Genomic DNA, 13,842 nt, shown 5'->3' on the forward strand with positions numbered 1-13,842 from the left:
TTAATTATAACTTTCAAATGTACAATTGCCTTTGCATTAAATTAAATTATGTAACTACAGCATTAAAAAAAAAAAAATTAAGATGTTCTCCAGGACTGTTTTATAGTCAGTGGCTATGCTGATTATTTTTCATCAGTCATGAACAAACAGCATAGATCAGAGCAGGACTTTTGATCATTGAAAATACACTTAAACTGTGCAAATTTAGAATGCACAATTCTAAAAAATTCAATACTTCCAGCGGCACAAATTTAGTTGACCTGTTGATCGCAAACTAAGACCAATAAGAACTGAACCACAGCTCACAAAAACTGTATAGGCAACTATCTACCGAACGCTCAGAATATAGAAATGTACAGCACAAGAACAGGCCCTTCAGCTCACAATGTCCCATCATTTTATATACTTTGGTCAGATCTTCCCTCAGCCTCTGGCATTAAGTGAGAGTTTGTCCAAGCTCTCATTCTAGATAATACCTCCCTAATCCAGACAGCATCCTAGTAAAATGGAGACGAGGTCAACCTCTTCTGTACCCTCTCCAAAGCCTCCACATCTTTCCTGTAATGGGGTGACCAAAACTGCATGTAGACGCCGAATGTGGCCTCACTAACGTCTTATAGATCTGCATCATGATTTCTTGACTCTTATGGTCAATGCTCAGACCAATGAGGCAGAGCATATCATAGGCCTTCTTGTACCTATTTGTTTCAACATTGAGAAATATACAAGGCACAGTTTTGGTGTAAAACTCAAATTAACAAGAAGTTAATCAATACATGCCATGGTCCCACTGCTAAACATGTTCCAATAAAATAAAGATAATGGGCTCAACAAGCATCAGTTCTTCAGCTGTTAACCAATGTCACCCATTCCTTCTCTCCAGAGATGCTGCCTGTCCCGCTGAGTTACTCCAGCATTTTATATCTACCTTCAGTCCTTCAGAAGTCAGGTTCCGATTGTTTGAGTATGTAGCAGTGATGGTTTCAGTCGGAGAAAAAAAACTTGGCAGTGGTTCATCAAAGCCAAGTGGTGAAAACTTTTTTATCGGGGGAAGTTATGTGGAGCCATGATCATCCATTCTGGTGTTCTTTGGGTCACTCCAGCTCCCCGCGCTGGTGGCAGCCTGAAGGTGGCGCAGGTTGTGGAGTCTAGACTTGACCCAATGGACCAGTACTGAGGGCCAGGTGGGGGAGGGGAGTGGGGAAGTACACACAGTGACTGGAAGGGGGGGCAAGTGGAACCAAGCATGGGGAAGGATGATGGGCAGATGGAATGAACTGGAGGTGGAGATAGGAGAACCTAAATGGTGTAGGGTGTGTCTTTCAGACTCGTGGAACCAGGTGGGGGAAGGAGATTTAGTTTAAAAATAAGTAATCCTTCTCAAACAAAATCTTCAAGCAGGGCAGCCACATCACCCAACATTAAGGACAGAGATGCAAGAAGCTGCAGATGCTGAAATCTTGAGCAAACACAAAATGCTGGAGGAAACCCATATGGTCACAGGTAGAATATGCAAAACCCACGCAGACAGCACCAGAGGTCAGGATCGAACCCGGGTCTCTGGTGCTGTGAGGCTACATCTCTACCATCTACACCACTGAGTCGTCCTTGTCAGGGGTGATATTTGTCTGTAGATTATTCTGGGCATCTGATCCAACATGCACCAATAATGATGGCAGACATCAGAAGCAGAAACGCTGTCTGATTTTTAGATTTTGAGGATGGCACGGTGGTGCAGCAGTAGAGTTGCTGCCTAACAGTGCTTGCAGCGTCGGAGACTCCAGTTCGGTCCCGACTATGAGTGCTGTTTGTACGGAGCTCGTACGTTCTCCCCGTGACCTGCGTGTGTTTTCTCTGAAATATTCATTTTCCTCCCACACTTGAAAGACGTACAGGTATGTATGTAAATTGGCTTGGTAAATGTAAAAATTGTCCCTAGTGTGTGTAGGATAGCGTTAATGTGAGTGGATTGCTGGTTGGCGCGGACCCGGTGGGCCGAAGGGCCTGTTTCGTGCTGTATCTCTAAACTAAACACAAGCTAGAAAATCCAAAACCACCCTCAAAAAAAAAATCAATTAAGGCAATATTCAACTTAATCCTCAATAGTCTGCAGATTGGGTTGGAGCAACTGAGTTATAGTATAAAGCATACTTAAACCCATTAGGCTCTTGATGCTTCCATTAAAATAGCTGACAAAGGAATTTGTATTGACTATCTATGGGAAAAACTTCACAATATAATAGTTGGAAACCTTTCTATTAAAATCGGCAAAAGTACAATTGATGCCAACTTTATAAAATTCACAAAAGTAGCATGTCAATTGTCACCCACGAATGGGGCAGTGGGTATGCAAGACGCAGTTGAGCATTTCCGTGAGTTACAGGTTGGGAACTTGTCCCTACATTAGACTATATTGCTTTTTGGTGCAAATCAAGGCAACAACATTTCAGGTTTGGGATGACATTAACCATTTATGCACCAGTTTAACACTGCATCATCAGCTCAAGCTAGACTCTTTGCATTAACATAAACACATCTTAAACAATGTGCTCCAAAAGTGATGCCACACACACACACACACACGGATACGGATTCAAAACCTTGCCTTGTATCTTTAGTAATCAAGAGTCAACACGTTACATCATTTAATGACAGTTTTAACCTTGTAAATTTTTCATGCAAAGTTTCATTACTGCAAAATACCTCCTGATGATACAAAACCCATCAACAGCTTACCCACTCACTCTCTAATATAAATGAGTAAACATGATAGTAAAAACAGATAAAAGCCTGTAGAGTAGACAAGAAAATGGCTAATGGCAGTGGAAAAAGCCAGCTTATTGGATGCTGCTGCCTCGAAAATTGTATTAGTTCATGACCTTCGATCAAACAAGACCCTACATTTCACAATGAGAGAAACCACTGCTGCAAGCTGGCAACTATGAAGCGCTCCTCTGTGAATGTGGCTCATCTGTCTAATTGCTTCTTTATTGTTTGGATGTGACATTGTATTGTACAATGTCACACAGAACGTTTCCCTCCCCATTGATCTTGGCAGCAATAAAAAGCTTTAAAACACAGATGATAATGCAACTAGGGCTTGGCCTTGCCATTTCACCCCCTACACCCATGAAATTTCAAATTATGGGTCATACACATAACACTTTATAAGCTTAATGGCATAACTGAGAGTATTTCAAGGTCATGAAATATTACCCAGGGGTTTTCCAAGATCCCAGACTCGTAGCTGTGGGAAAACAGAAAATCAAAGTAAACAGCAAGAATAAAATTTACCATGCAAGAGTGAGAATGCATTATGATGACGAATACTTGAAATGATAAATCAGTTATCAGTGGTTAAAATAAAAATAATAATATTTTGGAAAGAATAATGTCCTGTACATGCATGCCGCTCGCTATTGGAATCACAAACTCATGCATTTTAGGTGGAGTCAGGAACATATTCTTCCCCACTGATATCACACTACTGAACAGTCCTCTTATAAGCTAGGGTGAAGTTTCAATCTTCCAATCTACCTCATTACAGACACTGTGCATTTTCTTTGGAACTAATGCTGCAATACCATATTCTGCACGGATATTTTTCTCTTTGCACCACCTGTTATACTTGTGCATGGCTTGTTTGTACTCATGTATAGTATGATTTGACTTGACAGGATAGCATGCAAACAAAGGCTTGTCACTGTATTTGGACAAGAATAAGCCAGTGACAATAATAAACCAATACCAAGTACTTGCGACCATAGATTCACATTTGTAATTGGATTTTCTTTTTTCTCTTTCTAAAACCAGATGGGTATTCTAAAACCAGATGGATATGCCACTGGGGTCTAAGTTCTGGGTTATGTGTGTAGGTTTGTGTTCATGTCGCTGGTCGGTGCCGACTTGGAGGGCTGAAGGCCCTGTATCCGTGCTGTATCTCTGAACTAAACTAACATTATTCACCTCACCATTCCGTACTCAGCTTCTTACCTGATGTGCATGATGTTGGCGTCCATACTCCAAGGGTCTTTGGGAGTAACAGGCACAGGGATGCCATTCTCCTGCAAGGAAAACAGAATTCAAGAAATCATAAACTGGCGCGTGCTATGGAGTGATGCCGAGAGCAAGAACATACTTTACAAAAAACTCCTCCCCACCCGCAGAAATATTAAACTGCTCATATCTTAAAAAAACTCGTTCAAATTTGTCTTCTTTACAAAGCATTTAAGAATTATAAACTTTTGATATTAGCACTTGAATAACCTTTTACTTCGTGCATTGAATTAATATAATTAAGGAGCTTCATCGAGTTTCAATCCAGTTTTTTTTAATTGAATATAGTTTGTAATTCCTTGCCATCACTCATTTTAAAGTGCATTTGGTGTTAGCAGTGTTTTAAAGTGCAGTTGGTGTCTGAAGTGCACAAACCCAAAACTTCAAAAAGTACTACTCCACAGTATTTATAGCACAAGTATAGTATTTGCAAACTAACATGATTTGTGGAAAGATTCACGATCCACACACCTACTTCATCTAACTTATCAAGTGCATTGTACACTTTTCTCCCTCATAAACTTAGCCTTCACTGCAATAATACCATTGGCAACATCAACACCACCAGTTAAGATGCAAACTGCCACCTGAGTGAAGTTTCCACTGAATTTCTTTTTGTAGAAAAGCCTTGCAGAAAGATTTGATGGGCTGAATGGCTTAATTCTGCTCCAAGAACTTATGAACTCATTACGGGATCTGCAACAATTTTGGTTGGTGGTGAAACTATCAGACTCAGCCATGAATGGCAGAGCTTTTACGTCACGAATGGTCAATGAATTTTTGTACCGTTTAAAAATTATCCCAAATCGATCATGCTCATCCAGTTAGAGACACAAGAAACAGGAGATGCTGGAATCTTGAACAAACCACTTTGTGGAGGAAATAAAGTACAAAGTAGTATCCTGACCCAAAAAGTCATCGTCCAATTCCCTCCACAGATGCTGCCTAAGGGGTCATTTGTGCGTCATTTACTCGACATCCTAAAAATTGGTTGGAACGTGGTGAGGCGTGGTGGAGTATGCAGCGACACACGGTAACGCGCGGTGCTTCCCTATTGCGCCACGTCTGTGACGTATCCCTTGCGCACGCTGACGTACTGATGGCGTACGCGTAGCACATGGTAACGCATGGTTACGCACGGTGATGCACGAACATTGCCTATGCTAATTTATTATGCGTCACCGTACGTCAACGTCCATGACCATGCGTCACCGCGTACGCCATCGGCTCGCCATTTGAACGCTGCACCACGTGATCACCTGGTATAAAGCGCGCCCAGTTTTGAAAAAATCTCACGGCGAAAATCCTTGCCACGAAGATCGTACTAAAATAACAGCACAGTATGAACAACATCGCAATGGCTCCCAAAAGAAGCAGGGCCCTCAAGAGCAAAGCGCACGACTTTCGTACTGCTAGACGATTTTTGCACGACTGTCGCGCGTCAATCACTGCCGTCCTGCCGTGTTAATGACGCCCAAGTGGGACAGGTCATTAACCTGTCGGGTTCCTCCAATGCCTTGTTTTATGCTAAAGATAGACACAAAGTTCTGGAGTAACTCAACGGGTAATGCACCATCTCTGAATAAAAGGAATAGGTGACGTTTCGGGTCGAGACCAGTTCAGTTTAGTTTATTGTCACGTGTACCGAGGTACAGTGAAAAGCCTTCGTGTGTTAACCAGTCAGCAGAAAGACAATACATGATTACAATCGATCTATTTACAGTGTATAGAAACATGGTAAGTGTACAGATACATGACCCTTCACCAGAGTCTCTGACCCAGCTTACCTTTATGCTAAGGAGACTATGAAGAAGGTCATGACCCGAAACGTCACCCATTCCTTCCCTCCACAGATGCTGCCTGACCCGCTGACTTACTCCAGCATTTTGTGTCCACATTTATGCTAACCCCGTTTGACTTCAAATGGAATGGGATTCAGAGGCAGTCTAAGGCACTAACGCTGCTGACAATCCTTGCTGCTCTGGATGGATTCCTAGTCACCTTTATTGCCCAGATCTACTGCAACAGTGAGCAATGTTCTCACCGTCAGGGATGGGGACGGATCAGTATTTCTAAGAAGGGAAAACTGAACCTCAAAATAAGGAAGATTGCAGCAGCCATGCCGACTAGCAGAGCGATGACATTAACTAGTGCCGACGTGCAGATATACTGTAAAATCAGAAGCTAAACAATGTTCAAAGATGGGCCATCGAGGAGACATCACGCCTGTACATATCCTGCTATCAATTCACTGTGACTCTCAATTATCTTAGAGTTAAGGATGCCCCATATTACTGCAGGCAGAAATGATATCACAAGAAACAAAATAGACCAATCTTGGACAAACATCTCACAAGTAATAAGCTGTTCTCACAGAGAGGTAGAAATCTGCTTTTAAGAGGTGCATACAGTGCAGAAAAGTGATTTCCTTCTCCGGCACATATACACTTTAAATTGAAAACACTCATTTATCCTTTCAACTATCGGCACTTTTGTCTGGCATTTTAGTTCAGATCAGAGGAGAAAGATGTCGCGGCCAGAGTTCTCTGTATCTTAAAGTGGAATTTGCACAACAATAAAAAGAATGACAAACCACTTTACCTCAGTGGGAACTAAGAAACAGGGGTTTGACGCCTGTATGGTCGTGAGTAGTCGCCCAAAGAGTCGTACCTTTATCTGGTCGCCTCTGGATTTTTAACGTTTTGAAAATCTTCGGCGACCTGCTGCGACTATGACGGGTGTCGGCAGCGGCAGTCACCGAAAAAAATCGCCTAAGTGGGACAGGCCCTTAAGAGACAGACTCTCTGAAGGGTCTGAAGAGTCCGATGATTGTGGGGATGCTTCTTACACTAAAACCAAAATCAATAATAAAGAGGTCTGTAATAATGAGAGTAGGCTGCAAACCCTAATCTAAACCTAATCCCAGTAAAGGAGACATTAAAGGTATATATTGTAACAAAGTTGCAACAAGATAAGAACAACCAAACTATTTCATAGGTACACAAAAATGCTGGAGAAACTCAGCGGGTGCAGCAGCATCTATGGAGCGAAGGAAATAGGCAACGTTTCGGGCCGAAACCCTTCTTCGCCCGAAACGATGCCCAGATGCTGGTTTACAAAAAAAAAGACAAAGTGCTGGAGTAATTCAGTGTGAGACAAAGTGCTGAGTTACTCCAGCACTTTGTGTCTTTTTTTAGATGGTCAGTCGGAGGCACTATGTAGTCTATGGCAGTGGCTGCACCACAGGAGCACAAGAGTGGCTCGTGATTCAAGCTTCAGTGGCTTTCAGAGTTTGAAAGACTGTATAACTCACTTGCCGTTATGGGTCGTTTACACTCATCAATTCACTCCTATTATAAACTGCAGCTGTCAGTAAATATCCTATAGATCTGTTCTAGAAAAAAACATGAAGATAAAGCCATTAGTAGCTAATGAGTTGTTAATGAGTTGTAGTTAGTCAAAATGAAGTTGCGCGCTATTGTTCCTGAACAATGCATGTTAATTAGCAGCTATTTACTTGATACTTTTACCTGGGCCGATTTCACCTCCCCCTCACCACCCTGCAACCCCCAACCCCCTGCCTCCCCCCCCCGACCCACCCCCCCCCCCCAGCAGTTTTGTACCAGCGTGATGTCAACAGGTTACCCACTGTTACAAAGTGCCTTCCTCATGTCACAAGAAGATGGAGCAATTGTTAATGCTTGAGCAGCCAAGCCACTGAATGGTTCATTAGGTTTCAAGAGGTTGTTTTTTCATTGAATGCCTTTTAGCTTCAGTGGGCTGTTATCATTAGCACCGGGTACAACCCCGAAGAGGTGGTCTCATATCCACACGGATAGAGTCTGGGCCAAGACGGTTACTAGTCACCCCACCTATTTATGCTCATTTAGAATGCCAACACGCCTGCCCGCCCACCCACCACACATTTCTTGTGTCATTTTTTTGTCCCTGGTTTTATAAGGGGCAGGGAACTGTATCTGTATCACTACCTGCAGCACTGCATGGATATTTCATATTTTAAAAGACTATGTATAAAGATACAACTTACAATAGTGTAATAGGAAATACTGTAATTTAATAAATGGAAACTATTTATATTCCCAAATTATATTTAAGATGTCTTTTTTTCCCCATTCACAGGGTGTGAACATTGTTTAGTTTAGAGCTTTGTGTCTCTAAACTGAGACAGTTGAGACACAAAGCTCTAAACTAAACAATGTGAAAGGCCATTCGGCCCATCGAGTCCATGCCGATCATTGATTATTCATTCACACTAGTTTTATGTTATCCCACTTTCCGTACATATGAAGGGCAATTTTACAGAGGCCAATTAATTTACAAACCCACATGTCTTTTGAGATGTGGGAGGAAACCAGAGTACAAGGAGGAAACCCACACCGTTACAGGGAGAACGTGCAAACTCCACTCAGACAGCACCCAAGGTCAGGATCGATCTCTGATGTCTCTGGCACTGAGGCAGCAGGTCCACCAACAGCGCCACTGTGCTGACAAAACTGCATTAATGTTTCTGCACCAAGGAGACAGATCGTGAATCAATTGCATTAGTGGTCTGGAGGTACACACAGACAGACTGTCCAAGGTGAACTAGGACAGTCAAGCTGTCACAGTGGGATCCCTACTCACTTCCCCAGAACACTGGCTTTGACTTCTGCAATGTTATGATACTGTACTCCCGTATAGAGAAGAGCCTAGGAAGGAACTGCAGATGCTGACTTAAACCAGAGATGGATACAAAATGCTGGAGTAACTCAGTCGGACAGGCAGCATCTCTGGAGAGAAGGAGTGGGTGACGTTTTGGGTCGAGACCCTTCTTCAGACTGAAAAACGGCCTTGACCGGAAACGGCACCCATTCCCCTCTCCAGAGATGCTGCCTGTCCTGCTGAGTTACTCCAGCATTTTGTATCTATTTTAGATAAGAGTCTAATTCATTTAGGCCAAATGACACCCTAGAAATGCAAATGCGACAGTTGAAATTTCTTTGACAAAGACGGGATCATTTTGACAGTATTAGGAAAGAGCAAAAAACTGAAACTACTAATATTTGGCAACTTTCCTATGCTGTATTTTTCCTCTGACAGTAATGCAATAACACTGTTTTCTCTGACCATAATGCTATATCACTGGAGCGCTATATTGTGCACTCTGGCATTTTCCTCGGCTTTATCTGTTGTACTCGCGTATGGCATCATCGTCCTGGTGTATAGTATGATTTGATAGCAGAGTTTTCCCACTGTATCTTGGTAAATTTATTTGAATATCACTGTACCTTAGTCGGTGCACGTGACAATAAAAGACATTTGAAACCTCAAATGCAACAATATTAAATCAGAGCATTTCTGTGGAATATATTCATTATTGCATGGATTTAATCAAAACCAAAAATAATGGAACCACATTCCCTCTAGAACAGCAAAATAACATTTACGAATGTGCCGTTTTATTCCAGACGTTATAACTCCTGGGTTTTAAAAAAAAACTCTCATTTTTCAAATTAGCCCATCTCTCCTCCAATTCACTTGTAATTTGGGATTTCAAATTCTAACAGATTGGGTTAGACTTTGTACATTTTTCATAGGATTGCTTAAAGGGATAGGGTTGGTGGCTTGTGCCAGATGTCTGTCTGTTCTTTGTGGACAGTTGGCTGACAGCGACTTGCTGTCAGATGCCCACGGAACATTTATAGGCTGTGCAAGTCTATCAAAGCAACTTGTGCACTGTAATTTGGCGCTGACACAAATCCTTTGTATTCAAAACCTGAATTTTATTTTCTTCAAGGGTATTATGATTTTTTTGTGTCATACTGCTGCAGACAGGCACTTATGGCAGGAAATTTCCAATGTACTGTAATCTGCATATTGAATTGAACATTATAACTTAAAATGTAACGAGGCACCACTGCGTCAACTCTTTTCCTCTTGTAAACATCCATATACTGTGGAAACGTCATTCAAGCATCCCTTCATCTACCTCATTATCAATGCTATAACATTCATGCTTGGAATCTTCAGTTTGGGGATTGGGAGGGCTTCTAATAACTTTCAATCCAGAAATGAAAGATCATTATATCCGTGACTTGAACATGTGCATTGGGGACAATTACACATTCTTCTCATCATCACATTGGTATTGGATCATTATTGCCATTTATACTGAGATACAGTGGAAAGCTTTTGTTTGTGTGCTATCCAGTCAAATCAAATTATACTATCTAGACATAACTAAAACTCTTATCTTGTGCTCTTCCGGTTTGGGAGTTTTTGCTATTTGCGCAAAAACGGTACGCAATAGTGCTCCAAATTTTCGCCAGGTTACTCACTGTTCTCATGTGCCGCGAGTGCAAAAAGTTTCCTTCCAATCGGCTGTATATTGTAAAAGTTATTGAGGTTTAAAAATTCTTAGAAAACCGCGCGTGCGCAGATTCCTTCAGTCAGCGCCACGCAGAGTCAGCGCCACGCAGATTGGTCTCTTCTCCTGTCAGTCAATGACACGGCCAGGATGGCAACGCCCCTCCCTGCCCCACCGGCAGCGGCCTGTCCTGCCTCACTCACAAACCTCTTCTCGTCCCTCCTCACAGTAACTTGTCTATTGAAAAATACCAGAGTACAGGATATAATTTTATAGGATACAACATTACAGTTACACCAAAAAAAGTCCAGCGTCTACAATGGGGTAGGGTGGAAGATTGGGACTGCACCCTAGTTTAAGGGAGGACTGCCCAGTAATCGGGGCACGACAGAGAAGAAGCTGTCCCTGAATCTGGTGATAGGTGTTTTCAAGCTTTTGGATCCTTTGCCCAACAGCAGAGAGGACAAGAGAACATGGATTATGTTGGCTTATTCAGAAAATGACTCCCACTTTGTGGGAAGTTAAGGAATAGTGAAACACTAATGTCGAAGAGGTTCCACCTTCAGCATTTGCAGGTTTCGGTTTAGAGACACAGCATGGAAACAGGCCCTTTGGCTCCAAGAATCTGCACTCACCAATGGTCACCTGTACACTAGGGACAATTTTACAGAAGCCAATTAACCTACAAGTCTGTATGTCTTTGGAAAGTGGGAGGAGACCAGAGAACGAACACCCATGCGGTCACAGGGAGAACGTGCAAACTCTGTACAGACAGCACCCATAGTCAGGGTTGAACCCGGAGTCTTCAGCACTGCAAGGCAGGACCACTACCGCTGCACAACTCTGTCACCCTGTGCATTGTAACCTTAGTAATTCAATGCCACAGTTTCAGCAATATCAGCTACAACTATGCGATAACTAGATAGAAAAATACCACGCAGTGTAATTTAAAATGTCATAACATCATGACATCTTCAGCAAATAAGAAAGTAAATAGTGTAGTGGCAGATCCAACCACATTTCTGGCAGTTTAGTCAAGTAATAATTATCTAAATCACATCCACAGCTATTAATTTTCTACTCTGGTATATTTATATATTGACATGAAGATCTCAAAAGAAAATGGTTAGTGATCAATCTCAATTCCTCAACACCAAAAGCAAATTTAAGAATATTTTGATTGGGAAGAATTAAATTTCCATTGCTTCTTAATTAATTCACAGCAGAATTTTATAAAATAATTCCTCCCAAGGTCATTTGTCTAAGAAGCAGTTGGTCACTTACTCCTTTGATCTGCAAATCAAAGACCCTTTCACCTGTATCCAACCATCACTTGCCAGTCTTCCCCACCCCTACATCTTTTCCAGTTTTTTCTCCCCCCCCCCCTTACTATCAATCTGAAGCAGGCTCCCGACCTGAAATGTCACCTGTCCTTGTCCTCTAGAGCTGTTCCCCGAGTCGCTAAAATCCTCTAGCACTTTATGTTTCGATCAGAATCCAACCACTCAGGGCAAAGAGATTTAACTCAATCTTGCTCAGTTACAAGGTCATGATGTCATAAGGAATAGTAGAATTAGGCCATTTGGCCCATCAAGTCTACTCCACCATTCAATCATGGCTGATCTACCTCTCCCTCCTAACCCCATTCTCCTGAATTTCTCCCCATAACCTCTGCCACCTGTGCTAATCAAGAATCTATCTATCTCTGCCTTAAAAACATCCACTGACTTGGCCTCCACAGCCTTCTGTGGCAAAAAATTCCACAGATTCACTACCCTCCGACTAAAGACATTTCTCCTCACTTTACTTTAGTAAACAGTTAGTGATTCTATTGGAAATTACACATTGGCTTCAAGATGTAAATCAATGGGTAAGGTGAGAGGAGAAAGATTTAATTGGAATCGAGGGGAAGTTTCTTCCACTTGGAGGTTCGATGGTACAAGTGGCCAGGTCAGGTACATGGATATTAAAGGTTTAGAGAGATCTAGGTCAAATGGAATTAGCTTAGATGGGGCTTTTTGGTCGGCATGGATGAGCTGGGCTGAAAGGCTTGTTTCCGTGCTGTACGGTTATGAACCGATGGAAGCCACGTTAGAAGCAGAACTTGCATCCAGTTGCACAATCCTATTGCATTAATGTACTCAGAGTTGAACCAGCCAGTATTCATTGCCTTGACTGATGACCCATTGTGAAGCCATACCCCATATTGGAAAACAAAACAAAAAATCATAACCAGACTCATAGGTCCTCAATTCTCACCCCCACCTCTTTTCTAGGTTTCTCCCCCAACTACAACTTGACCAAAATGTCACCCATGTACTCCAGAGATGCTGCCTGACCATTGAGTTACTCCAGCATCTTGAACCAACATTATTCATAGTTAGGTCCCATTAGTCTCAAGCTGATAACCTCACTCTGCACAGCAGGAGTATCACCAATCCAATCAGTATTTGAGACGTCAGTCTGATTGAGGTAACTAGGACAGCAGTGATTTGAGGTTCAGCCAATTTACTGGCAAGATGTTATGTGGAGGACACCTGGGCCTTTACTCTGCGATCACACAGCTGGGGCAGCTTTGAAAGGAACAACTCCAGGGCTAGTCCCACACCAAATTAAACTGTGGCAAATTCCTACCGTCAGCCCTTCTCGTCTCTCCATCTTCTACATACCCACTGATCTCAATTTTACAAGCATCACCATTTGTCCCAGAATCTACAGCCCCTCTGCAAAAGTGTTCCATATTTCTTCCATTCTTTGAAGCTCCTTCCTCATTTTGATATCCAATCTTTAATTATAAGTTTTATTCTGTCTTCCACCAACTAACACGATTAAATAGATGTTACCACAGCACCTGATGCCTTTATCTTCTAAACACCTCGATGGGCAACCTCATAAACCACATGTAATCTCGGAAAACAAGTTTATTCAATCTGCCACAACATTTAAAAACACCAGTGTAACAACTCTTGATATTCCGAACTACAATTCTTCACGCCAGTACTCTAGGAGGGGAAACTGTTGTGTACATAAAAGTGGATTTGATTGAACCAGCCTTCTCATTAACACTTTCTCGTGCATCACTATTTATCTTAAGTTTAACCACATTAGATTCCATCTACTTGCTACACCGATTCCCTTACAGCTGTCATTCCTTTAAATGTCACTAATCATCTCCTAATGAGAGCCCACACCTCCCCCCTCGCTCCCACCCACCGCACAAGCTCGCTGTCAACAACCTGACAACATATGGCCCACAATCAATAATGTTACACTGAAAAGAACAGAATCATTTAGTAATGCAACTGGTCAATGCAAACACCACAAGATAAGAATTAGTTCAAAATTGAATCACCACACAGAGAACAAATGATCCCATTAATTGTCTGCTTTATCCACCTCTACTCAGTGAATCTGAAGTT

At 42.1% G+C, this 13,842-nt stretch overlaps 1 protein-coding gene across 1 annotated transcript in view; it reads right to left on the reverse strand.

Annotated features, from left to right (window-relative positions):
• ass1 (argininosuccinate synthase 1) overlaps positions 1-13,842 on the reverse strand; it is a 95,344-nt gene that overhangs the window by 57,785 nt on the left and 23,717 nt on the right. Inside the window, exons 7-8 of the mRNA XM_055660092.1 lie at positions 3,994-4,064; positions 3,217-3,247 (exon numbers count right to left, since the gene is read on the reverse strand). Of these exons, the coding sequence (XP_055516067.1) occupies positions 3,217-3,247; positions 3,994-4,064 (102 nt within the window). The remainder of the gene's footprint in view (positions 1-3,216; positions 3,248-3,993; positions 4,065-13,842) is intronic.

This window comes from Leucoraja erinacea, chromosome 31, assembly GCF_028641065.1.
Source record: "Leucoraja erinacea ecotype New England chromosome 31, Leri_hhj_1, whole genome shotgun sequence".
Classification (NCBI taxonomy): domain Eukaryota; kingdom Metazoa; phylum Chordata; class Chondrichthyes; order Rajiformes; family Rajidae; genus Leucoraja; species Leucoraja erinaceus.